This window comes from Myxocyprinus asiaticus, chromosome 41, assembly GCF_019703515.2.
Source record: "Myxocyprinus asiaticus isolate MX2 ecotype Aquarium Trade chromosome 41, UBuf_Myxa_2, whole genome shotgun sequence".
Classification (NCBI taxonomy): domain Eukaryota; kingdom Metazoa; phylum Chordata; class Actinopteri; order Cypriniformes; family Catostomidae; genus Myxocyprinus; species Myxocyprinus asiaticus.
The window spans coordinates 22852018-22876065 of NC_059384.1; the positions used below are offsets into that span (position 1 = coordinate 22852018).

At 37.8% G+C, this 24048-nt stretch overlaps 2 protein-coding genes across 3 annotated transcripts in view; both read left to right on the forward strand.

Annotated features, from left to right (window-relative positions):
- The window catches only part of LOC127432074 (transmembrane protein 108-like), an 83313-nt gene extending 70329 nt beyond the window's left edge, over nt 1-12984 (forward strand). For both annotated transcript variants that reach the window (XM_051682867.1, XM_051682866.1), the window contains 3 exons: nt 6138-7427; nt 7707-7861; nt 11157-12984. In XM_051682867.1, coding sequence (XP_051538827.1) covers nt 6138-7427; nt 7707-7861; nt 11157-11273 — 1562 coding nt within the window. In that variant the 3' untranslated portion in view covers nt 11274-12984. The remainder of the gene's footprint in view (nt 1-6137; nt 7428-7706; nt 7862-11156) is intronic.
- Nucleotides 12985-15148: 2164 nt separating this feature from the next.
- On the forward strand, nt 15149-22980 carry LOC127431789 (protein CDV3 homolog). The gene is made up of 5 exons (XM_051682337.1): nt 15149-15948; nt 19305-19381; nt 19907-20034; nt 20140-20305; nt 21681-22980. The coding sequence occupies exons 1-5, from the start codon at nt 15754-15756 to the stop codon at nt 21805-21807; spliced, it is 693 nt and encodes a 230-aa protein (XP_051538297.1). The 5' UTR covers nt 15149-15753; the 3' UTR covers nt 21808-22980.
- Nucleotides 22981-24048: the final 1068 nt, after the last annotated feature.

Sequence of the window (24048 nt, forward strand, 5' to 3'; positions counted from 1 at the left end):
TTGTGTTTAAAGTTGTGTGCCTTATCTCACCTATAAAAGAGAAAAAGTAAACTAGATGGTGTACTCTCTTCTTCTTTTCACTTCTCTCCTCTTCTCGTCTAGTCTCTTCTCATTTCTCCTCTTCTCATCTTGTCTTGGCTCATATCGTCTCATCTTGTGCCTTCTCGCCTCGTCTTTTCTCATTTCACCTCTTCTCATCTTGTCTTATATCGTCTCATCTTCTGTCTTCTCACCTCATATCTTCTTGTCTACTTTCTTTTTTCTCGTCTCTTCTCATCTCGTCTCATCTTGTCACTTCATGTCTTGTCTCATGTTTTCACCTCTCTTGTCATCTCATCTCTTCTCATTTTGTCTCATTTCTTCTTCTCACTTCTTCTCGCCTTGTCTCGCCTCATCTCTTCTCTTGTCTTGTCTTCTCTTCTCGTCTTTTCTCGTCTCATATCTTCTCATGTTTTTACTTCTCTTGACATCTCAGCTCTTCTCGTCTTGTCTCATTTCTTCTCATCTCACCTCTTATCGTCTTGTCTCATATCATCTCTTCATCTCGTCTTGTCTTGTCTCATTATTCATTTCGTCTCATCTCGTGTTGTCTCATCTCATCCCATCTCATCCTATATCACCTTTTCTTGCCTCGTCTTGTCTCATATCGTCTCATCTTGTGTCTTCTCACCTCATCTCTTCTCATCTCGTCTCATCTCATCACTTCATGTCTCGTCTCATCACGTTTCTTTTCTTCTCTTTTCTCCTCGTGTTTTCAACTTTCTTTTCATCTCATCTCTTCTCGTCTTGTCTCATTTCTTCTTATCTCACCCCTTCTTGCCTTCTCTCGCCTCATCTCTTCTCTTGTCTTTTCTTCTTTTCTCATCTTGTCTTGTCTCATCTCATCTCATCCCATCTCATTCTATCTCACCTTTTCTTGCCTTGTCTTGTCTTATGTCATCTCATCTTGTGTCTTCTCACCTCATCTCATCACTTGTCTCCTCCTCGAGTTTTCACTTCTCATCATCACCTCTAATCGTATTGTCTAATTTCTTCTCACCTCACCTCTTCTCGTCTTGTCTCATCTCATATTGCCTCATCTTGTGTTTTAGTGTTTCTTCTCATCTAGTCTCTTCATCTCATCTTGTCTTTTCTCATCTTATCGCTCTTCTTTTCTCATCGCTTGTCTCATCTCATCCCATCTCATCCTATCTCACCTTTTCTTGCCTTGTTTTGTCTTATATCATCTCTTCATTCTCATTCATTCTATATCATCATTCTCATCTCTTTTCGTCTTTTCTCTTTTTGTCTCATCTTATCTCATTTCATATGCTGTCATTTTGTGGCTCTTGCCTCTTCTCGTCTAGTCTCTTCATCTCGTCTTGTCTCGTCTTATTGCTCTTCTCTTCTCGTCTCATCTCTTCTCATCCCATCTCATCCTAACTTGCCTTTTCTTGCCTTGTCTTGTCTCTTATAGTCTCATTTTGTGTCTTCTCACCTCATCTCATCTTTTCTAGTCTTTTCTCATCTTTTCTCTTCTCCTCGTATTTTCACTTATCTTGTTGTTTCATCTCTTCTAGCCTTGTCTGATTTCTTCTCATCTCACCTCCTCTTGTCTTGTCTTGTCTTATTGCTCTTCTCGTCTCATCTCTTCTCATCCCATCTCATCCTATCTTGCCTTGTCTTGCCTTTTCTTGCCTTCTCTTGTCTCTTATAGTCTCATTTTGTGTCTTCTCACCTCATCTCATCTCTTCTAGTCTTTTCTCATCTCTTCTCTTCTCCTCATGTTTTCACTTCTCTTGTTGTTTCATCTCTTCTCTTCTTGTCTGATTTCTTATCATCTCATCTCCTGCTGTCTTGTCTCAACTCATTGCTCTTCTCGTCTCATCTCATTTCTTCTCATCTTACCTCCTCTTGTCTTGTCTTAACTCAGTGCTCTCCTCTTCTCGTCTCATCTCGCCTTGTCTCATCTCATCCCATCTCATCCTATCTTGCCTTTTCTTGCCTTGTCTTGTCTCATATAGTCTCATTTTGTGTCTTCTCACCTCATCTCATCTTTTCTAGTCTTTTCTCATCTCTTCTCTTCTCCTCGTATTTTCACTTCTCTTGTTGTTTCATCTCTTCTCGCCTTGTCTGATTTCTTCTCATCTCACCTCCTCTTGACTTGTCTCGTCTTATTGCTCTTCTCGTCTCATCTCTTCTTATCCCATCTCATCCTATCTTGCCTTGTCTGGCCTTTTCTTGCCTTGTCTTGTCTCTTATAGTCTAATTTTGCGTCTTCTCGCCTCATCTCATCTCTTCTAGTCTTTTCTCATCTCTTCTCTTCTCCTCGTGTTTTCACTTCTCTTGTTGTTTCATCCCTTCTCGCCTTGTCTGATTTCTTCTCATCTCACCTCCTTTTGTCTTGTCTCGTCTTATTGCACTTCTCGTCTCGTCTCATCTCTTCTCATCCCATCTCATCCTATCTTGCCTTGTCTTGCATTTTCTTGCCTTGTCTTGTCTCATATAGTCTCATTTTGTATCTTCTCGCCTCATCTCATCTTTTCTAGTCTTTTCTCATCTCTTCTCTTCTCCTCCTGTTTTCACTTCTCTTGTTGTTTCATCTCTTCTCTTCTTGTCTGATTTCTTCTCATCTCACCTCCTCTTGTCTTTTCTCGTCTTATTGCTCTTCTCGTCTCATCTCTTCTCATCCCATCTCAACCTATCTTGCCTTGTCTTGCCTTTTCTTGCCTTGTCTTGTCTCTTATAGTCTCATTTTATGTCTTCTCGCCTCATCTCATCTCTTCTAGTCTTTTCTCATCCCCTCTTCTCCTCGTATTTTCACTTCTCTTGTTGTTTCATCTCTTCTCATCTTGTCTGATTTCTTCTCATCTCATCTCCTGTTGTCTTGTCTCAACTCATTGCTCTTCTCGTCTTGTCTCATTTCTTCTCATCTTACCTCCTCTTGTCTTGTCTTAACTCAGTGCTCTTCTCTTCTCTTCTCGTCTCATCTCGCCTTGTCTCATCCCATCCCATCTCATCCTATCTTGCCTTTTCTTGCCTTGGCTTGTCTCATATTGTCTCATCTTTTGTCTTCTCTTCTTGTCTTATCTTGTCTCTTCTCCTCTCTTCTCTTTAAATTCAGACACAGCATGGCAGATTTTTTTCATGGATACATTTAGTTGTTTCTGTCTCTTGTGTATTAGATGAGGTTTTGGCATGTATTTGTGTACTCATGTTTTTTTTTTTTTTTTTTTTTTTGTTTTTTATTCATTGTTTACAGCTGTTATATTTTCTCATGTTCCTGTTTGTTCTGCCTGGTTTGCCCTATCCTCATAAAAGGCAGCCTTTCCTCCAGTCTCATCTCAAGGAGTGAAACAATCAGGTCTTGTGGTAGTGTTGACTGACCTCTGTTTATTATGATATAAAGGGACTCTGTAACCTGACCTGCATTCATTACAACTAATCAGACTCTAATCAAGCTGCCCAGCTAAGACTGTCCCTTGACTGATCTCTAAACAGTTCTGTATTAACCACATAATGGATTCCGAGGTGTTGGGAATCGAGAATAGACTCAAAACGTGGGAATCGACTCCAAAGCTCGAGTCAATTCCTTTCGGGGAAACCAGTTGATATTTTCGGACTGTGTTTATTTCCTTGACCTCTGAACTACTACACATTTCAGAAGACTAACAGCAATAAAACTATTGACAAAAGTCTTTTAAAATGACTGCATCATGAGTCTTTTGTAGTCCGTCAGCATCTGTAAATCCACTCTGTTTGTTCATCTGTATGAAGCAATCACACAAGCCCTTCAACACACCTGCTTTCCAGTATAGTCTGGTGGTATTTTACTTTGGATTAAACTTATAATCAGTTAACATTTTATCAATTTGTGACAGTGTATTGACATACAATAACAACTTCCCCGATGTTACAACACAAGGAGATGGCAGAGTTCAGTTAGCATCCTAGTTCACGTCAATAAGTTGGTATGTTACAGTTTAAATGATCAATGTGTTGCACTTATAAAAAAGAGAATCTAATGCTTCTCTACTCGTTCTCAACATTTTTACAGTGTTTTAAAACCTTTTGCATATATATATATATATATATATATATATATATATATATATATATATATATATATATATATATATATTTATATACAACAGTTAGTTCCGGTCCTCGAATCTGATTGGACGAGAGACGTTCCATGAGCACTGATGGTCTGAAACCATCAGCACTCGGACGCTTCACTGTATGTGTATCATTCCGCTTGTGTTCGTGCCATTCTAAACTAAAGTGTAAGAGCAGTGCATATGTGTTAAGAGCTACTGTTTGTCTTTTTTTTTTTTTTTTGACATTACATGTTAGCCAGCAGGTGGTGGCAAAAGATAATTTTGTGTGTAATATGAGCCAGTTGGTGACGTGAAGTGAATCCGCGTCAGCCACTGTTTACATAACAACAGCGCTCTGTGATTGCAACTACACTACTAAAGCTAGGAAATAGCTTTAAACGGCTTTAAATGAACAACTTCAGCATTACGGCTCATCACAGCTGAGAGACACAACAGACTGATTGATACAGAACTCAAGGCGCTTACCTCTTACCGGAGTTTCCACATTGGATACATACTGTTTAAAATGGTGGAGGACATTGCGTTTTCTATAGTGAATGGCTCTTACGCACCGGCTACCGCGAAATAGATAGGAATACCCCCGCTTGGATGGCTATTTTACCACTGAGAAAGCTGATCTTCAGAAAGCTGACAGCACCTCTGCTTGGGAATGGCAACAGGTGATTGCACATGCTCGGTCTCTCTCTCTCTCTCTCTCTCTCTCTCACACACACACACACACACACACACACACACATACATCCTCGTTTATCCAATAACTTGTTAGAAACAGCACAAGCCCTGATACTGTTTCTGAAGTGACATTTTTTAATTACTAATGGAGGCTTGGACGCATCATTTGGTTTGAACCAGCAACAGCAGATTCTGATCTGTCGCATAAGAAAGTAGTTCCATGCACAAATGCATTTTTATGACCGTACTCAGTTTTTCCTAATTTTTTTTTAATTACTTGTTCATTGAACTGTTGTATATAAGCAATATCACACTCGCAATCGTGCTATATGGCCCGAAATCAGCACTGCTGTGATTACCTACGGAACTCGGCCTGCGGCCGAATCACAGCAGTGCTGATGTAGGGCCATATCACACTCTTGCTCATGTGATATTGCTTAAATATATATATATATATATATATATATATATATATAATTTTTTTAACTAGCCTACATTTTACACCATTTTACATTAAAATTATATTATGAAATCAAATTCAAAGACAAACATTTTAAATAGATGTTATAAAATACTGTATATTTTTTTATATTGTATGAAATAAACCACAACAACCTGGATTGTTAAATAAAATAATTGGGTATTTAATTCAGTGTACAAAAGGTAGTGGAAAATTACTGTACTGTACTGTTATAATTTAAACCTCTTTCTAATCAAGAACTCATTAGTGGTAACAGACAGTTTCAATGTAGGTAAAATGGTGCTTTTAAGATTTGCGGTAGTTCTTCGAAATATAGCCGCATCTACTCAAACTTCCCTCAAATTTCTCTCATGGGATTGAAGCATCGTGCTTTGGTACAGTATGTGCATAGAGGCCCTGATTTAATTTTAGAATGGACCTATTAATAGTAAATGTGATGCATGCTATTATAAGTAGTGCAAAGAACACTTTGTAGTGAGCTGTTTATTATGAGATTTAACTTTACCTCCCGTTTTTTCGGAATTGAAAAAATGAGTCTGGAATCGACTCAATCGATTCCAAAACCAGGAATCAGAATCAGAGTCGATTCCCAAATTTCTGGAATCGAACAGCCCTAGATACAAACCATACAAGCCTTATCATAATAAAGATATTCATAAAGATAGAGCAGAACTATCCTGCATATTTCTTTCAAGTGAACTTTATGTATACATCCACATATCTTGCATATAAAGTGGAAGCAGATGTACTTTTATTTTTATAGTATGTCAAACCACCAGAAGTCGACATGCTCTGCTCATGCATACCACATATATATGCATGTGATTCAGTATTACTTGTATATCAGTGCTACATTCCTCTCCTTCTCTTTCTCCCTTTCTCAGGTGTTCTACTGATTCTGTTTGTGCCAGTTGGGCTGGTGTTCTCCGCAGAAGAACTTCACCCAAGCCAAACCCCTGGGGACCTCATCTCCATGTCAACGAGCAGCAGAACCCTCGCCACACTCTCACCGGGGCCCTCGAGCTGGCAAGATGGTTCCAGCAGTGGGGAGCTACACAACCAGGCACTGGATTCTCTTGAAGCCATCCTTAGAAGCTCTGCTATCCACCCACTCCAGACACCAAAGACCACTGCATCTTCTGCTGTAGTTAAGACTATTGCTGCAACAGAGCGTACAACAGCAGTAGGGGCCAATGAGGTGCATTCTGTTCCAACACTTGCTTTTGGTCCCAAGGATCAGACACCATCTCTAATCCCTCTTTCAGCTGAGAAAGCTGATGTTCCTACTAAACTGGCTTCTGTAAGGAAGTTCAACAGAACTAACTCTGTTCAAACTCAGAACTTTAGCACTAACACTTATAAGCCAAGTACAATCAATAGAAAGCCAGTACACAGCATCAAGCCCTCTGGTTTGATCAGTAGAACTCAGATCAATGCTACTGGATTGGAGAGTGGAAACCAGGCCACAAATTTTGGCTCTGGCCATAATTTTCCCTCAGGGACTGAAAGTGATGTGGCCTCTGGTGTTGAGAGCCACCAGGAAATTAAACAAGCAGAGTTTGGAATGTTGGAGCCCATTGACCACATTCAACATCCATCTTCACTTTTACCATCATCATTTTCCTCTGCCAAAACCCAGAAAGGGCAAAACGCGTTGGCTCCACACCACACCATCACGGTGCGTGATGTATCTTCAACTGAGAAACCTACGCTCCCATTGGAAACAGTGGGAGTGGCATTGCCACAAACTGATAATCAGTCTCCTCCCCCAGCTTTAGCCCTGCCTTCCAACCACAGCAAGACATCTGATCCCACTTCTTTAGCCGAGAACAGAGCATATGTGGAAAACGATGTTGATGCCCCTGGTGGTGGCAATGGAACCACCAACATGACCAATGATTCTCTTCTCTCCCTGATGAATGTCTCAGAAGTTATCAACAGCACAGTTGCTTTGTGGCCTGCAATGAATGATTCAGATGTCTCTGAGGCTCCCTCCACGGCTAGCGGGAGCTTCATGAACAGACAGGTCCCAGCCACCACGCAGAGCCCATGGGGGTCTGTAAACCAGTCAAGTCCTGCACTGGTTCCTCCACATGAAAAAAACACCATCTGCCTGGACAAAATGGACATTGTGTGGCTGGTTTTTGCCATTAGCGTGCCTGTCTCCTCATGCTGTGAGTAACCAATATCACACTTCCTTGAACTTTCAAGTCATCTCTATCCATAATAGACTCTTGTAAAGTTCTCTTCAAGTCAAACTTCAGTCAACATCAATAACAAGAACTTTCCCAGAGAAGAGAATATATTTCACATGTGGCTTATTTTACTTATCCCTTGGTGAAACACTTAAAAATTCACAAGTAATGCATGCAATACTAAAGCTAAAATTGAAAACAGTTAGATATGAAATATGTATAGACACATCAGTCATTTAATCTTTTTCTGTTTTGTAGCTGTGCTGCTTACTGTATGCTGTATGAGGAAAAAGAAGAAGTCTTCTACTCAGGAGAACAACTTGAGCTACTGGAACGACGCCATCACCATGGACTACTTCACTCGTCATGCTGTGGAGCTGCCACGCGAGATACAATCACTGGAGACAGCTGAGGTACTGACCGATAACCAAAAAGTAGAAAACGAGCCTAGAATAGGACATTTTACTCACTGCTTTTTTGTGTGTTTAAGCTCCCAGGGCTCCAAGCACATCCTAGAATGGCTGATTTGTGCCCTGAGCAGGCCTGTCTTTAACTCCTCAAAAAGAATCATCCACTTGCATTTCATCTCATGCTTTCTGCTGCACTTTTTAAAGATGAAATCAGCTTGTAAGGCATTTCTCTTAGGTTGGATTTTCCAACCTAAGGTTTTCTAACAAGAGTTAAACACCTCAAACTTTCATCTATCCATCTGTAACACTCATTTCTAATCATTTATCTTTTCTCCTTATTTGCCAGTTTCAGGTGTGGCTTTTTCTTCGATTATCTGCCTAAAATGCCAACAACCCAGAGTCTTCCCTTCACTGTTGCTGATGAAACTGATGTTTGGCATTAGAGGTCTGTACGGGCCTTAAAATTAAACCTGAACCCAACCCATACCTGAGACTGTGTGGCCCGACCCTACCGAGCCCGAACGATTCCATCAGATATTAAGCCCAAACCGACCCAAACCCAAAATCATTTACTCTCTTTATAATTTCTTCTCCTAGCAAGTACTGTTGCAATATGCTGTATTTTATGTAAGCATTTAGGCAACATTCGTAACAGTATTGTAACTGTATACACACACAGTTTTAACAAGGCATGGCAGCCCTCAGTACACTAGAGCAGAAGGGAAAAAACATTGCTTTATCAGTTATCAAGTGCTGAAACTTTGCTTGGTACAGAACATGTTAAACAATTTAACAGTCACCTCTTTGCAGCCTGAACTTGTTCAGAACACTGAATCATTGTGACACCTGTGCTAAAAACAATAGATGCTGTGCAACAAATGAAACAGAACGCAGGTGTTTCGACATGCCTTTTTGAAACGTTTACGTTTTTTACTTGACATGGTGTCTAAAAATGTGCCGGTCCTGTACGAGACGCTGAGGAAACAGGGAGATGGGGTGCAAAAGTCAAAGACCTTCGTCCAGTATGTGTACAAAGGAAAACAATGGGAAAACAGAGGAGACGCATGCAAAAATACATTTGGTGTGAATGTCCCCTAACTCATCAGTTCGCGAGTGTCAGTGAGTGAGAGCACGTGCGTGAAACAAGTTCGGTACGCCTATTTATTTTTTCATTAATTACGAACCCAACCCTCACCCGAAGTCCTACTTGAAAGACTGACCCGGCCTGAAATCTGATGGGTTCTTGGGTCCCTGAAATGGTTTTACGTGTTGCAGACCTCTATGTGGCATGTGCTGTTCATTGATGCTTTTAGTTTAATGTGAGGAATCAGTTTCTCAAACTAGAGACTGATGTACTTGACTTTTTGTTGTTGTGCATTAGGGCCATCCACTTACCACTCTATCCTCATTAAATCCAGTTTGGTTTCTTCTTTCAAGACAGTAGTGCATAGGGATAGCTTTCATCTCTTTAAAAAAAGAGACTGATGAATTTCTAGAGAGATTTGTTTCTGTTTGGTCATTTTTAAAACCACAATTTGACTTGCAATGGTAAAGTGACTTGCAAAAAATGCAAGTGTGCTCAATACTTAAGCAACTAAAAAAAAAAAAAAAAATGAAACTAATGCGATGTCCATACTTCATTAATACCACAACCATTTTCATCTGATCTAAAAAAAAAATAAAAAAAAATACATTCTTGAGTACCAAATTAGCACTTTAGAATAATATCTTTTTAAGATGTTTAAAAAACATTTTAAAAAATGAAAAATTTAAAATAGTAATAATAATTTGCAGCATTTCTAATGTTTACGGTAATGTTTTTGATCAATTTAAAGGTGCACTCAGTGACTTTTGTCTTTGTGTTATCTTGGACTTACACTGACACCTAGCGGCTTGGATGGAGCATCATTTAAAATCAATAGTTTTCAGTTTCAGATATCATTGTAGAAATGTAGTATTCACAGTCAGCCATGATTGAAAGTGTCAAATAACAGGACGGTTACTGAGATTAAGTGTGTAGTATTCAGCTGGTCATGTGATTCTAACATGGCAGCCCCCATCTGTGGAGTAGAATAAAACAGCTTTTATAAGGTTACTGATATGACCGGAGTCTTCATTTTAATGTGAGTGGTCATGATTTCCTACATATATTGCAAAATTACAATTCATGTCTTTAGGAGTTAAACTTTTTTAATGAGGAAATAATTACTGAGTGCACCTTTAATGCATCAAGGTGAAGAGAACAAAAATGTTTTAGTGTTTCCAAACTTGTGAAGAGTAGTGTAGTTATAGGTTTTGGATTGTATTAATTGAGTATTCATCCACATTTAGAGTAATTACATTTTAATGAAACTTTAATGCTACTGTGAACTGAAAAGTCTTTATTGTTTCTTGGATTACTAAGGTTTAATTGTCCCGTATGCAGATATATCAGTAAATGGCCCAAAAGTAGTTATTTTGTTTATGCCTTATATAATTAGAGATATAAAATAATTTAATCACTGGAATCCAGACACTGTGTACTTGAATAATCTCACAATTTGATACTGACAGTGCAGTGGCATGATTTACCATTCATGTTATCTATAACGCTCCCTGGTGTACAGAGACCAGAATTGTCTCTTTTTTTACCACTAGTTTATTTTTTATTTTCAGATCTCATTTGTTACCATACTTCTTTAACTGTCATTTTCCATTTCAACCTCTCCATGCTTATTTTTCCCATTTTTTGTTCACGCTCCTGCTTGCTGGCATTTTCTGACAGAAGTATGATGATGATGATGATGATGATGATGAGGATGATGAAGAATCATGTTTGGAATGCTGGTGATCCACAGGTGTTAATATCACCCTTTAGAAGCATCAGAGACATTGTCCTAAGCTCCTTGTACTTTAGTTTTGTGTGTCACATTCTTTTCAAGGTTTTCATTTTCTGTCATATCTGTTCATTCCAACCACATCCTTCTCTTTCCACCCATAGGTAGATAGACAGACAGACAAACAGGCAAACAGACAGATATATTGAGAATAACTGATCTTCTTTTCCCTTATTTCCACCCTTTCAGTTCATACAAAATCATGCCTCGTCTCCATGGCAATACATCTCAATAACTACACCGTTGAATTGAACATACAGTATGCGTCCATAGGAAATAGAACCTGACAAGTGTATATGTTCCTTCTAGTTGAATTGTGTTTAGCCTTATAGAATTAGCTGTCCTTGAGTGATTAGTCTTTAACAGCGTGAAAGCAAAGTATACAGTGCTAATGCTGCTTTTAATGTATCTTTGTGTTTCAGGAACAAGAGACGTTTCTGCCCCCTAATGGTGACTACAGCGACAGCGGTGTGGTTCTGGTTAACCCTTTTTGCCAAGAGACTCTCTTTATCAACAGAGACAAGGCTTCTGACATCTAGACAGACTGTGTGGCCACACTAATGACATCATCAGATGGAGACAAAATCCCTGAGGATTTTCCCCTCCCTTATCTTCGCTCGTATTTTTAAAAAATATGCTGTGTGTGTGTGTGTGTGTGTGTGTGTGTGTGTGTGTGTGTATATATATATATATATATATATATATATATATATATATGTATTTATACACAGTAAATATATGTGGTGAACCTTCAGAGACTGTGGTTTATACATGGAACTGGTTTCGAGGAGCTATAAGAATATAAAAAAGATCAAATGCTATTTACAATGAGGGGGAGCCCCTGCATATTTTTCTGATGTGGATTTTCTACAGACGCTTAATTGTGATAAGGGTTTTTATGTCCTTTTGAATAAAAACAGTAAGTTTGGTTTCTCTCATGTTCCAGTGGCTTTGGTGGAGCACAAAGTGCTGAAAAATACAATGTGTGATGTAAGAATGTTTGCTTGACACGAAACACTTAATACGATTACTTAAAAAAGCCTGCTGCACTTGAATTCTGTATTTAAGGGGATGAAGAGGTAAAGAGCATTGGTTCTGGAATGGGTCAGCGGGTTACCAAGGTAACCCTCACTTCACTCCCAGAGAATCTTACGTTGATTGCTTATTTGCATTTCATGCAGAACGTATAGTGATATACAGGAATTCTGAGATGTTTCCCACAGTTAAGCCAGAAGACAGAATGACAATGTCCCATTCCTTAGATGTTCCAAGATGTTTGTGTGTGCATATATGTCGTGCTGCATGCAACTTCTCTGATTTGACTAGATCAAATGGGGTTTTATTTATATCAATATGATTTGGCTGTTAAAACACTTCTTTTAATCTCAACACTCGCACAAACAAGTACAAAAATTGCTTAAATGCCAATGAAATGTCTCATACAAAGCTCTTTGTATGGTAATGTTACTGTGCTCTAAATTTCACAACAGATCTGTTCATTTGTTTGTATGTCTTTGTTCAAATTTCATAAGCAGGCCTATGCATTGTGGTTAAACCACATATATTTGTTATTCGCTAAGTCATGCTCTGAACAAAATGGCACTAATATTGCTTCACAGGTTGGCTTAATTATATACTGTATTTTGTCAGAAGATGTGTTTTTAGTCAAGGCTGAATGAGTGTGCTTGTGGTTCTGTCTGTCTCGGTCCTTGTGTGAGCATTAAAGTATGTTGTTTTAAGAGAATAAATGAGACCAAAATGAATTCCTTATATTTCTCTTTACTTCTGTATTGTACAGTTTTTAGAGGAATGTTGATAAGGTCACTGGATGTAATAGCGTGTAAGTGTTAGATATAAATGACAAAGACGTACAGAGAAACTATTTTATTTTGTTCTTCGTGTCACTGAGTTTGGTAACATACTGTGCTCGTAAATTCATATTATCACCCATTCTTTACATATCACATTTTGTCTGTGCTTATTAGAATATAATTGCTTTTTTTGTTGTCATTTTAAATGCATTTGTAGATGTTTTCCTTTAGTTGTCTGTTGCCATCCAATTTTATTTTATTTTTTGTTTTTTTGTGTGTGCTGGCATGAGTTTTAGATATGTAAGGAGAGGGAGATAATCGTTCAATTGACATAAAAAAAATTGCTCTCATATACAGTATTATAAATCATGTCTAACATTTTGTAGCACATAAACTGTACTTTCTACTGCTGAGCAATAAAAATAAGCTTTGAAGCGTCTTCAGTCTGTAACTGATTTTATCTATCTAAAAATATATTAATATTTAGAACAAAATGTAGCACAAATGCATTAATTCCTACGTTTTGTTGAGCCAGACAAACTACCATACGAATGGCTGTGTTTACCCCTCATTAAAATGGGTTAAAGGTTTCTGGAATCTTTCCTGTTCATTCTAAATGCTGATTGAAGCTTTTCTATTCACAGCGCTGTTCAGTGTGTGACATACAGACTGGACCTTACAGGATTATTCCGGGTTCAATTCAAGTTAAGCTCAATCAAGAGCATTTATAATGGCATAATATTGATTACCACACAAAATAACTTTGACTTGTCCCTCCTTTTCTTTAAAAAAAGCAAAAATCTGGGTTCTAGTGAGGCACTTATAATGGAAGTGGCCAATCTGTAAACGTTAAAATACTCACTTTTTTCAAAAGTATAGCCACACGACATAAACAAAATGCTTGCTAACATGATTTTAGTGTGAAGTTATAGCCAATTTTATAACTTAAAATAACTAAAATTACAATTTAAACAAATGTACAGCTCAAATAATACATGAAGAAGAATTAACAGAATAATTAATGTAAGTGCTTTTATAATATAATAAGCTTCACATTTCTGCCTTTTAACCCCTCCAAAAATTGGCCCCATTCACTTCCATTGTAAGTGCCTCACTGTAACCTCAATTTTTTTTTTTTTTTTTAAGAAAAGGAGTGGCAAGTCGAAATACATTTTTGAGGTAACCAACATTATGCCTCAAATGCTGTTGATTGAGCTTAACTTGTATTGAACCCGGAATATTCCTTTAAACCCAAAAGGAAATGGATGCAAAGTACCATTATGATGTCACAATAAACAGTCCTTTCTCTATACTTTCTACACATCAAGGGCTCTGTGAGTGACTTACTGACCCATACATCTAAATTTATAGGGATAGTTCACCAAAAAAATTAAAAAATAATAATAAAATCATCATCATTAACTCACCCTCATGTTGTTCCATACCTTTCACTTTCATTGTATGGACAAATATGCAATGAAAGCAAATGTTGTCTGAGGCTAGCATTCTGCCTTTTGTGTTTCCGCAGGAGCAAGGAAGAGTTTGGAATGGGTTTGGGGCAACAATGAGGTTAAATGATAACATAATTTTTTTATTTTTGGGTGAGCTGTCCCTTTGACATCACTCTAAAAGTGTTTTAAAACTAAATTACTGCAAATGCATTTTATAATTATTGAAAGACCCAGCTCAACACAACAGGTATTGTGTTATTTCCCCCTTTTTATTTATTTATTTTTACAAATTTACAATGGAAGATGGGACACAAAACATTGTAAGACACAACCACCAATATGAAAAAAAAAAAAAGAAAAAAAGAAAAGGCACAGCACAAGACAACACAAATATGACTTCCAAGACTATACTAACAGACAGAATAACATTTCTGTTTCCTCTCTTAAAATACATACACCTCTAAAATATCTTCACCAAAATACATTGAAATTACTATATATATATATATATATATATATATATATATATATATATATATACACACACACACACACACACTGATCAGCCACAACATTGAAAACCACCTGCCTAATATTGTGTAGGTCCCCCTCGTGCCACCAAAACAGCTCCAACCCGCATCTCAATAGTATTCTGAGATTATATTCTTCTCACCACAATTGTACAGAGCGGTTATCTGAGTTACCATAGACTTTGTCAGTTCAAACCAATCTGGCCATTCTCTGTTGACCTCTCTCATCAACAAGGCATTTTCCGGCTGCAGAACTGCTGCTCACTGGATGTTTTTTGTTTTTGGCATTATTTGGAGTAAATTCTAGAAACTGTTGTATGTGAAAATCCCAGGAGATCAGCAGTTACAGAAATACTCAAACCAGCCCATCTGGCACCAACAATCATCCATGTGATTATCTAATCAGCCAATTGTGTGGCAGCAGTGCATAAAATCATGCATGTACTGGTCAGGAGCTTCAGTTAATGTTCACATCAACCATCAGAATGGGGGGGGGGGGGGGAAATTTGATCTAAGTGATTTGGACTGTGGAATGATTGTTAGTGTTCTGTAACTGCTGATCTCCTGGGATTTTCACAGTCTCCAGAATTTACTCCTTATGGTGCCAAAAACATCCAGTGGGCGGCAATTATGTTGACTGAAATGCTTTGTTGATGAGAGAGATCAACAGAAAATGACCAACTTATATTTGACTAACAACTAACTATTTATGGTAACTCTGATAATCGATCTGTACAATTGTGGTGAGAAGAATATCATCTCAGAATGCTATTCTGAGATATGGGTTGGAGCTCTTTTGCACGTGGTTTTAATGTTGTGGCTGATCAGTGTATATATATATATATATATAATAAAATAGTTGTACAATCACAAAACCAGCTCTGACGGATCATAACGCTGCGATTTGATTGGTGGAAGGCACACATTATCGCTCAGCGATTGAACAGTACCGTTGTCAATCACAAAGCTGCTTTCTCATCCGGTTCATTTGAACGAGTACGCGTACTGCGCAACAGTTTCCGGTTCTTTGGGCGAGTGTGTGTGTCACACTTTCAGGAGGCTAATGTGTCATGCTGCTCCCAACACAATTTTAACCTGCGCACACACATGAAACATACGGACTATAGCCTAACCACAAACACGAGGATTCGATTGCTGTCGTTTCAGACGCCGTTCTGAATATTTTGGAGCTTATTTAGTGTTTACTTGAAGCTATTTGTGGATAAGATGGCGGATGTGGCTCCGGCCGGCGTGGAGAAGAGTCTGGATGACTTCTTCGCCAAGAGAGATAAGAAGAAAAAGAAGGAGAAGGGCAAAGGAAAGGAACCGGCGACCGGAGGAGTCCCGATGGCCGTGAAAAAGACGAAAAGGGAGAAGGAGAAGTCGACGAAGAGTGAGAATCAGGATGCACAGATGGAGAAGGTAAACGCAGCATGGGACGCAGTCCTCCATATCCGACAAGAGATCAAATCTGTGTGTCAAAATCTAAGGAGCTGCCTACTTAGACATCATTATCTGACATTGTAGACGCGTTCGTTCAAAAATCCGTTCGAACGTTTGAAACGCTGTTCGATGGTTCTAAACGATCATAGGGGGTGCCTCGAAATGTTGTCTAGATTGGCAGCTGGCTGGGTTATGTGACACAGCCAGATAATCTGATTTCCAGTCACTAACATTAGGTTAGTGTGTTTAATAATTTTGTATATGAAGAGAGAGAGAGGGATGACTGCGTAGATATTGCGCACTAGTTTTTATCTGTCCGTGTCCATCACAGCTGCTACTGTAAGATCTTTTCCACATTGCTTATATGAATAGTCCGCCCTCCCAGATGTGTATGACTTTCTTTCTTCTGCAGAACACAAACGAAGATTTTTAGAAGAATATCTCAGCTCTGTAGGTCCATACAATGCAAGTGAATGTTTGCCAAAATTTTGAAGCTTTGAAGCACTTTTTTCGGTGAGACTAGACCAAAATATATGTCCTTTTTCACTATAAATCTTGACATCAGCAGTCTCCTTGGCAATCATGATTTCAAGCTTGATTACACTTCCTAGTGCTTGTCACATGTGCAGAGTTCTAGGTGGTGCTAGGAAGTGTAATCGAGCTTGAAATCATGATTGTGCCTAGAGACTGCAATGTCAAGATTTATAGTGAAAAAGGAGTTATATTATGGTCTTTTCTTACCCAAAACCAATTGGATCTTTTCAGAAGACATGGATTAAACCACTGACTGTCTGATGGATTACTTCTATGCTGACTTAATGTGTTTTTTGGAGCTTCAAAGTTTTGGTCACCATTCACTTGCATTGTATGGACCTACAGAGCTGAGATATTCTTCTAAAAGTCTTTGTGTTCAGCAGAAGAAAATTACACACACCTGGGATGGAGTAAATGATTAGAGAATTTTAATTTTTGGGTGAACTATCCCTTTAATAGTGATTATTAATGGTAATGTTAGGGTTCTTTTAGGTACTTTTAGTGTTGTGGACTTTCAGAAAGTAAAGTCTCATAAAAAATGTGTTCACGCTCTTACTATTTCTTTTTTTTAGTTTGTCTAACAATGTCTAACAGTGTATGCACATGCATTGCAGGGGATATGTCTTTTTTTTGTTGTAATTTTAAAAAAAAATTTTTTTACCTGAAAGTCAGGAAAATTCACACCACATTTCAAATTCTGTATTGTGTTAAAGTTCTGTGATGGAAAGGACATTTTCAACGATTTTGAATTGAAATGGACAGCTTTGTCTGTCATTGTATGTATAGAAAATACAATTAGCAAATATTAACTTTAATATTTTACACTTTTTGCGAAATATGGCAAAATTACAGCTTGATTGAAAATAACGTCCATTAAAAATATTCTGTTTGCAAGTGATATTTACCTTGATTTTTCATATTTCATGTCAAGTATGCTCTTCACTGACAATTTTGTCGACTTGGTTAACAAGTATACTAACTTTTGGGCAAATTAATTGGGGGGCAAAATTGTTTGGTGTGATGGAAATGATGCTGCAACTGTGGGTCTTGATAGAAATAGTTTTCTCACAATAAATATCAATATTATTTCACTTTTTGTTTACATTATCTTAGTTTTAAACATAGTAATTTGTATTTTTATAATGGGTTTTTGTAGTTTAATATTCAAAGTCTGCATCTGGGACAAGGCTAAAACAATCAAATTAAGGCTATACATTAAAGACATTTGAAAAGTACCAAAAATAAATGAAAAGCCTGGTAAAAAGTTTCAAAGTCAGTTGTAATAACTAAAAAAAAACAAAAAGAACAGTTACAATCCAAGGTGACATTGAAGTTGGAAAAACACATCTGGTAGTAGTAATGTTGCCCCTTAAATAGAAGTGAATAGCTTTTGGTCAATGATACATGTTGGGTGATGTGAGGTCATACTGACATTCATTCCATGCGGAATCAATCTTCTGTCAATGTGCAGGGGTTTTATAACTGCTCATGTAACAGTGTCCTTCAACACCACCATATGCCCATTTCTCTTTTCCAGACACACGGTTATACCGAGTAGGCACATGTAGTGACTGTTTTGTTTTAAGTAAATATTGTGTAGGATCTTAGTAAGTATAGGTGATTAACAGGTTGTAATTCCTGCCCAGTTTACAATGACATCAGGGGTGCGTTCAATCTCAAAATGGTGTGCACTGTTTTGCTACGCTTTCCGGGTTGAACGACATGTTTCCTCGAAATGGTGAGCAACGGGCTTTGAGGTACGTTTTCTCTCATTTTGTGGGTGTGTCAGAGGTGTAACCCAATCAGCAGCGACATGTATATAAACCCTGCCATATTAAAAAGGCAGTGCGCTCAATGGATCCAACTAAAGTCCTTTACAAATGTGTCCACTGCAGCTTGGTGTATGCAACAATTGAAGACATTAGAAGAAATGTTTGCTTTGTCATCCTGAAATGCGAGGCAAATGTTGGATCACCGTAATTAGGAACCACAGTTTCCACACATCCCTTCACTCGATTGGGATGTTCACTGCTATTCTGGACGGCAAGGGCAGTGACTGTAACATCGAGTGTATTTTGTAGTATTAAACACGTATTTAAACCAATTTCATCAGGCTCTGAAAATTCTTCTAAAAGAACGCAAAGAATGGCCTTCAGTGACTTTTGTCTTTGTGTCATCTTGGACTTACACTGACACCTAGTGGCTTGGACGCAGCATAATTTAAAATCAATAGTTTTCAGTTTCAGATGCCATTGTAGAAATTTTGTATTCACAGTCATCCATGATTCCTTTAATCAATGATTGAAAGTGTCAAATAACAGTACGGTTACTGAGATTAAGTGTGTAGTATTCGGCTGGTCATGTGATTCTAACATGGCAGCCCCCATCTGTGGACCCTCTCCATGTAGAATAAAACAGCTTTTATAAGATTATTGATATGACCGGAGTCGTCTTTTTAATGTGAGTGGTCATGATTTCCTAAATATATTGCAAAATTACAATTCATGTCTTTAGGAGTTAAACTTTTTTTAATGAGGAAATAATTACTGAGTGCACCTTTAAGATTTCAATTTCCATAGATTTTTCCCCCACCTTTTTTGATCACCTTTGTAAAAGTACAAATATTCCATGTTGTCTCGAGTAATATGAGGCTGTAAAAATGTAATATAATTATACAAATAAAATAAAAAGTTCCTTTTTTTTAGATAAAGTATGTTTTAACTATGACCACACAGTGTTTAATAAATTAGTTTCACTAGCGTTATCTCTCTTTCTTTCTAACTGTATCTCTGTCTCTCCAGGAGGATGAGGAATGGAAAGACTTTGAGCAGAAGGAGGTGGACTATAGTGGACTCAGACTCCAAGCTCTGCAAATGAGGTAAGAAACACAAACAGTTGACACACATAATGGATGTTATCTACTGAGCATATCCTGATTCATACAGTGGCTCCAAAGACGATCTGGACACTTAAGCCACACTTAAAAATGTATGAATGTAAAACCAGGTGACTTTCATTTCTTAGGTTTCAGATTATAAAACCCGTAGGTAAAGTAAATAGTTCATAATTCGGACAATAAATGTGACTTGAGTGTCCAAAAGTGGGCACTTTAAATATTATGCTGTTCACATGGAAATATCCTATTCAGAAAATTCTTGTCCATGTCATCCATGTAACCATGGTACATTGTTTGCAACTGATGGTGCCATTGGGGCTTTCATGTTTGCCCAGGTTGTTTTTGCATGTTTGTTTCCATTTTAGAACGCAGCTTTTCTACCACACTTTGACCTTGTTTTTCAGAACACATGCACAAACATCTCAGCATTCATGTAAACAAAGAATTGTTGGAGTCAGTTTTGACAAAAAAAAAGGTGCATTCATGTTGAACAATTTCACTTGACAGTGATGAGAAAGAGGAGGAAGAGTATGAGAAGGAGGAGGTGGGCGAGGATGGGGAAATCATCCAGGTCTGTGGTGATAAAGTTTCCGGACCCTGGAACAAATCAGGCGCCCCTACTTCAGCTCCTCCTGGTAAGTGGGCAGTATTTGCATAAATAGCCATTTCACATCAAGATGTATTGGAAGCATTGTTTATGTCTGTATTCTGTGTAAACAAATGTAATTTCCTGCTTGCAGAAGTTGAAGTTGAGGTTCCTGAGCCCAAGGCACCTGGCGTGTATCGTCCCCCAGGGGCCCGGTTAACAACTACTAAGAAAGGTCCAGCTCAAGGGCCTCCAGAGATCTTTAGCGACGCCCAGTTCCCCTCTCTTCTCTCTACTGCCAGACACGTGGAGACTCGCAAGTAAGACATCACTCTTTTAATAGCCTGTACGTTGTGCATCGCTAAACCAGAAATAATTAATAAAAAAACAAATTGTCATGCATAGTGTTGTGTGAAACATTTATTATTGCATACTTTACAATACAAATGGTACTTGGATATTGCTATTTGATTTTTCTATGTGCCTTTGCCTTCCGTGAATAGCAAATAAAACTGCTTCTCTTACCTAAATCAACTCAAAGCATTGGTTGGCGCTGTGGATACGTGACGTTGTTAAAGGAATAGTTCACCCAAAAATAAAATTCTGTCATTATTTAAAGTGACTGTACCACTTAGAATGTATGTTTCTATGTGTGAGTGCAAAGTTGTTTTTTTTGTCATTTTTGAATCTAGATGATGTTGTTTATGCATATTGTTCATTTTTAAGTAAGAAAAACAGGTTCAAAGGTTGAAGGTTGAACTTAAAGTTCCACAAAAAGTAACTGATTACTCGTTTTATTATGTGTTAAGTGTACTCAACTACAAAATTACTCAATACCCATCCCTAGTATGAAGGGTTTCACATACTACTTTTTTCAGTACTATGCCGTTTATAGTGTAATTTACACAGTATGAAGGGTTTCACATGCTAAATTTTTTAATGCTATGCAGTTTATAGTGTATACTGCACAGTATGAAGGGTTTTACATACTGTTTTAAAAATAGTATGCTGTTTGTAGTGTATACTGCACAGTATGAAGGGTTTCACATGCTATTTTAAAAACAGTATGCTGATTGTAGTGTATACTGCACAGTATGAAGGGTTTCACATACTGTTTTAAATAGTATAATGTTAATAGTGTATACTGCACAGTATGAAGGTTTTCACCTATTATTTTAAAATAGAATGCTGTTTGTAGAGTATACTGCACAGTATGAAAGGTTTCACATACTATTTAAATAATATACTGTTTATGGTGTATACTGCACAGTATGAAGGGTTTCACATACTATTTTAAATAGTATACCATTAATAGTGTATACTGCACAGTATGAAGGGTTTTACATATTTTAAAATAGTATGCTGTTTATGGTGCATACTGCACATTACTAAGGGTTTCATACTATTTTTTTTAAATAGTATGCAGTTTGTAGTGTATACTGCACAATAAGAAGGGTTTCACATACTACTTTAAAAAAAAATAGTATATAGTGTATACTGCACTCTATGACTAGTTTCACATACTATTTTTTAAATAGGATGCCGTTTATAGTGTTTCCGATACAATTTTTTTTTTTGTATGAAGTTTATAGTATATACTGGACAGTATGTAGTATACACTAATATTCCATTCTGAACAAAGCCAAACTTGCAACACTAATGAAGGGAATGAAAGAAACTGTTGTCTTGTTCTAGGGACAGGGAGATGGAGAAGACCTTCGAGGTGGTCAAGCAGAAGAGTCGGGCCAGAGAAGGGGAAGGCCCAGCCACCATGCAGCAGTTACAGTTAGATAACCAGTACGCCATCCTGGGGGACAAATAAAAGCCATCTGCCCCCTTTCCCCCAAGCCTACCGCCAATGGTAGAGTAAGACTCGCTGGGGGAAGATGACCTGCGGATGTCTGATGCAGTCCTGACCGAACTGGAGTCGCCTGTGCCCATTAACACACTCACACACAATATTATTACGAACAAAAATGCCAACAATAGATCCCTGTCGAAGCAACAGCCCACAAATGAACAGATTTTGACAGATGCCCACACATATTCTTTGAAATCTACTCATACACACACGGACTCGGCTGAAAAAGGCCCTCCTTTATCAAATGCATTCAAACATGCTGCAGCAACAGGAACTGACTGATATTTAAAATTCTGCTTTATATGACACTGCATCAAACGAACAAGGCACCAAATGTTTATTACGGTGGATTTCCTCATGGGGTCGGTTGACTGGCAGAGCCATTGGACATCAGCCAGCTCTGAGAAAAGCCACTTTGAGGATTGAGTTCAAGACATTGGGTGAAGATTGAAAAACAAAAACAAAACTGCTGTTGAGAGGTTTTTTTCTTTGGTTAAATCAGTTTCAGTAGCTACCAAGCCTTTGTGTTTTTTTTTTTTTGTTTGTTTTTTTTTTTCTTTTACATTGTGAAGAGAGAAAGCTGGGAATTTTCAGTTTGGCACTAGAGAGGGGAGACTACCTCAGTTTTATATCTGTGGTTACCATGTCGACCAGGTCCTGGCTTCTGATTGGCCACAGGGACGAACATCAGGCCGAAGAGGAGCACTTAATGTTTCACCATAAACTTGAACATTTTTCTCCCCTTTCTGCGGGCGTTTTTGCAAGATCTGTCAACAAGGCATGAGAGGCTTAAAGTATTCAAGTGTACTTTTTAAAGTGGCCTTACTGTTGAAAAAAAGTATAAAAGTGATGGAAGAGATAGCTATATATATTTAAGAGAATGAGTTAAACAATATTGCTCTGGAAGACGCTTCCTGGTCGTGTTGTAGGCAAATGCCTGCTTTTTGAATCTTACCACTTTGAGGAGTTAAAAACCACCTCCGCATCCCTCTGCGAGAATGTAGTTCTAAAATGTAGTTTGTTGAAATATTGCAAATAATGTTCCCTAACAATGTCCCTTTAATGCTCTCCTCATTTTATTTGAATCTATGATGATTGGCAACCCATTATTAAAGCTTAACCTTTCTAATCTCATATCATGGTTTCTGATTTGATGTGTATTTTTGTGATTGTTTTTCTTGCTGTGGCCTGTAGAGGACGCTATAGTGCTATTTGCAGTTATTGCTGGGTTATTGTTCATTTATACACTTAGTTTAGCAAGCACAATTCATGCATATGTTGGTATATTAAATGTGTTTTAGAATGCAGAATAGAACTCGGCTGATTTCAAATAACATTACTCTTTGAGACTGTTTTTAAGACGCTGCAAATCTATACTATATATACAAAATTGTGTCCCATTTTATTATCGGTTGATTATCCTGTTATAGCTGGTATACATTTGTAATTTTTCATCTGATCATAAAACAAATGATATTGTGAGTCTGTGTGAAAATGTGGTGCTTTAAAGTTCTCTCTCTCTATATAATGTACAGTACTGTGCAAAAGTTTTAGGCACTTGGGAAAAATGTTGCATAGTGAGGATGTCTTCAAAAATAATGCCATAAATAGTTTTCATTTATCAATTAACGTCATACAAAGTCCAGTAAACATAAAAAATCTAAATCAATTTTCGGTGTGACCACCTTTGCCTTTAAAACAGCACCAATTCTCTTAGGTACACCTGGACAGTTTTTCTTGGTTGTTGGCAGATAGGCTGTTCCAAGCTTCTTGGAGAATTCACCACAGTTCTTTTATCTATTTATGCTGTCTCGGTTGCTTCTGTCTTTTCATGTAATCTCAGACAGACACGATGTTCAGTGGGGGCCATGACATCTGTTGCAGTGCTCCCTGTTCTTCTATTCTAATCTTTTCTGTTTGCAAAAGTAATGTTTGGGAGTCTAAAATGTATATTTCCTATTGACACACTAAAGCTGAAGATATAAATAACCATCTTAAGACAAATGCTTTTGTGAAATATCTCATGTGCCTAAGACTTTTGCACAGTACTGTATATACAAAAATGTCCTTAAAAAAAAAAAATGGACTGAGACAAGTAACAGTGTTTCTCACAGGATTTTGTGAGACTATGGTGGGTGGACCTCGAACCCTCTAGGGGGGTCCGGGGGCATGGTCCCCCATAAGAAAATGTTGTATATTTTA

Coding starts and splice junctions, on each gene's coding strand:
- LOC127431789 (XM_051682337.1), top strand. CDS start 15,754: ATGGCGGATGTGGCTCCGGCCGGCGTGGAGAAGAGTCTGGATGACTTC. Junction 19,382..19,906: donor CTCCAAGCTCTGCAAATGAG/GTAAGAAACACA, acceptor TTCACTTGACAG/TGATGAGAAAGAGGAGGAAG. Junction 20,306..21,680: donor AGACACGTGGAGACTCGCAA/GTAAGACATCAC, acceptor GTCTTGTTCTAG/GGACAGGGAGATGGAGAAGA.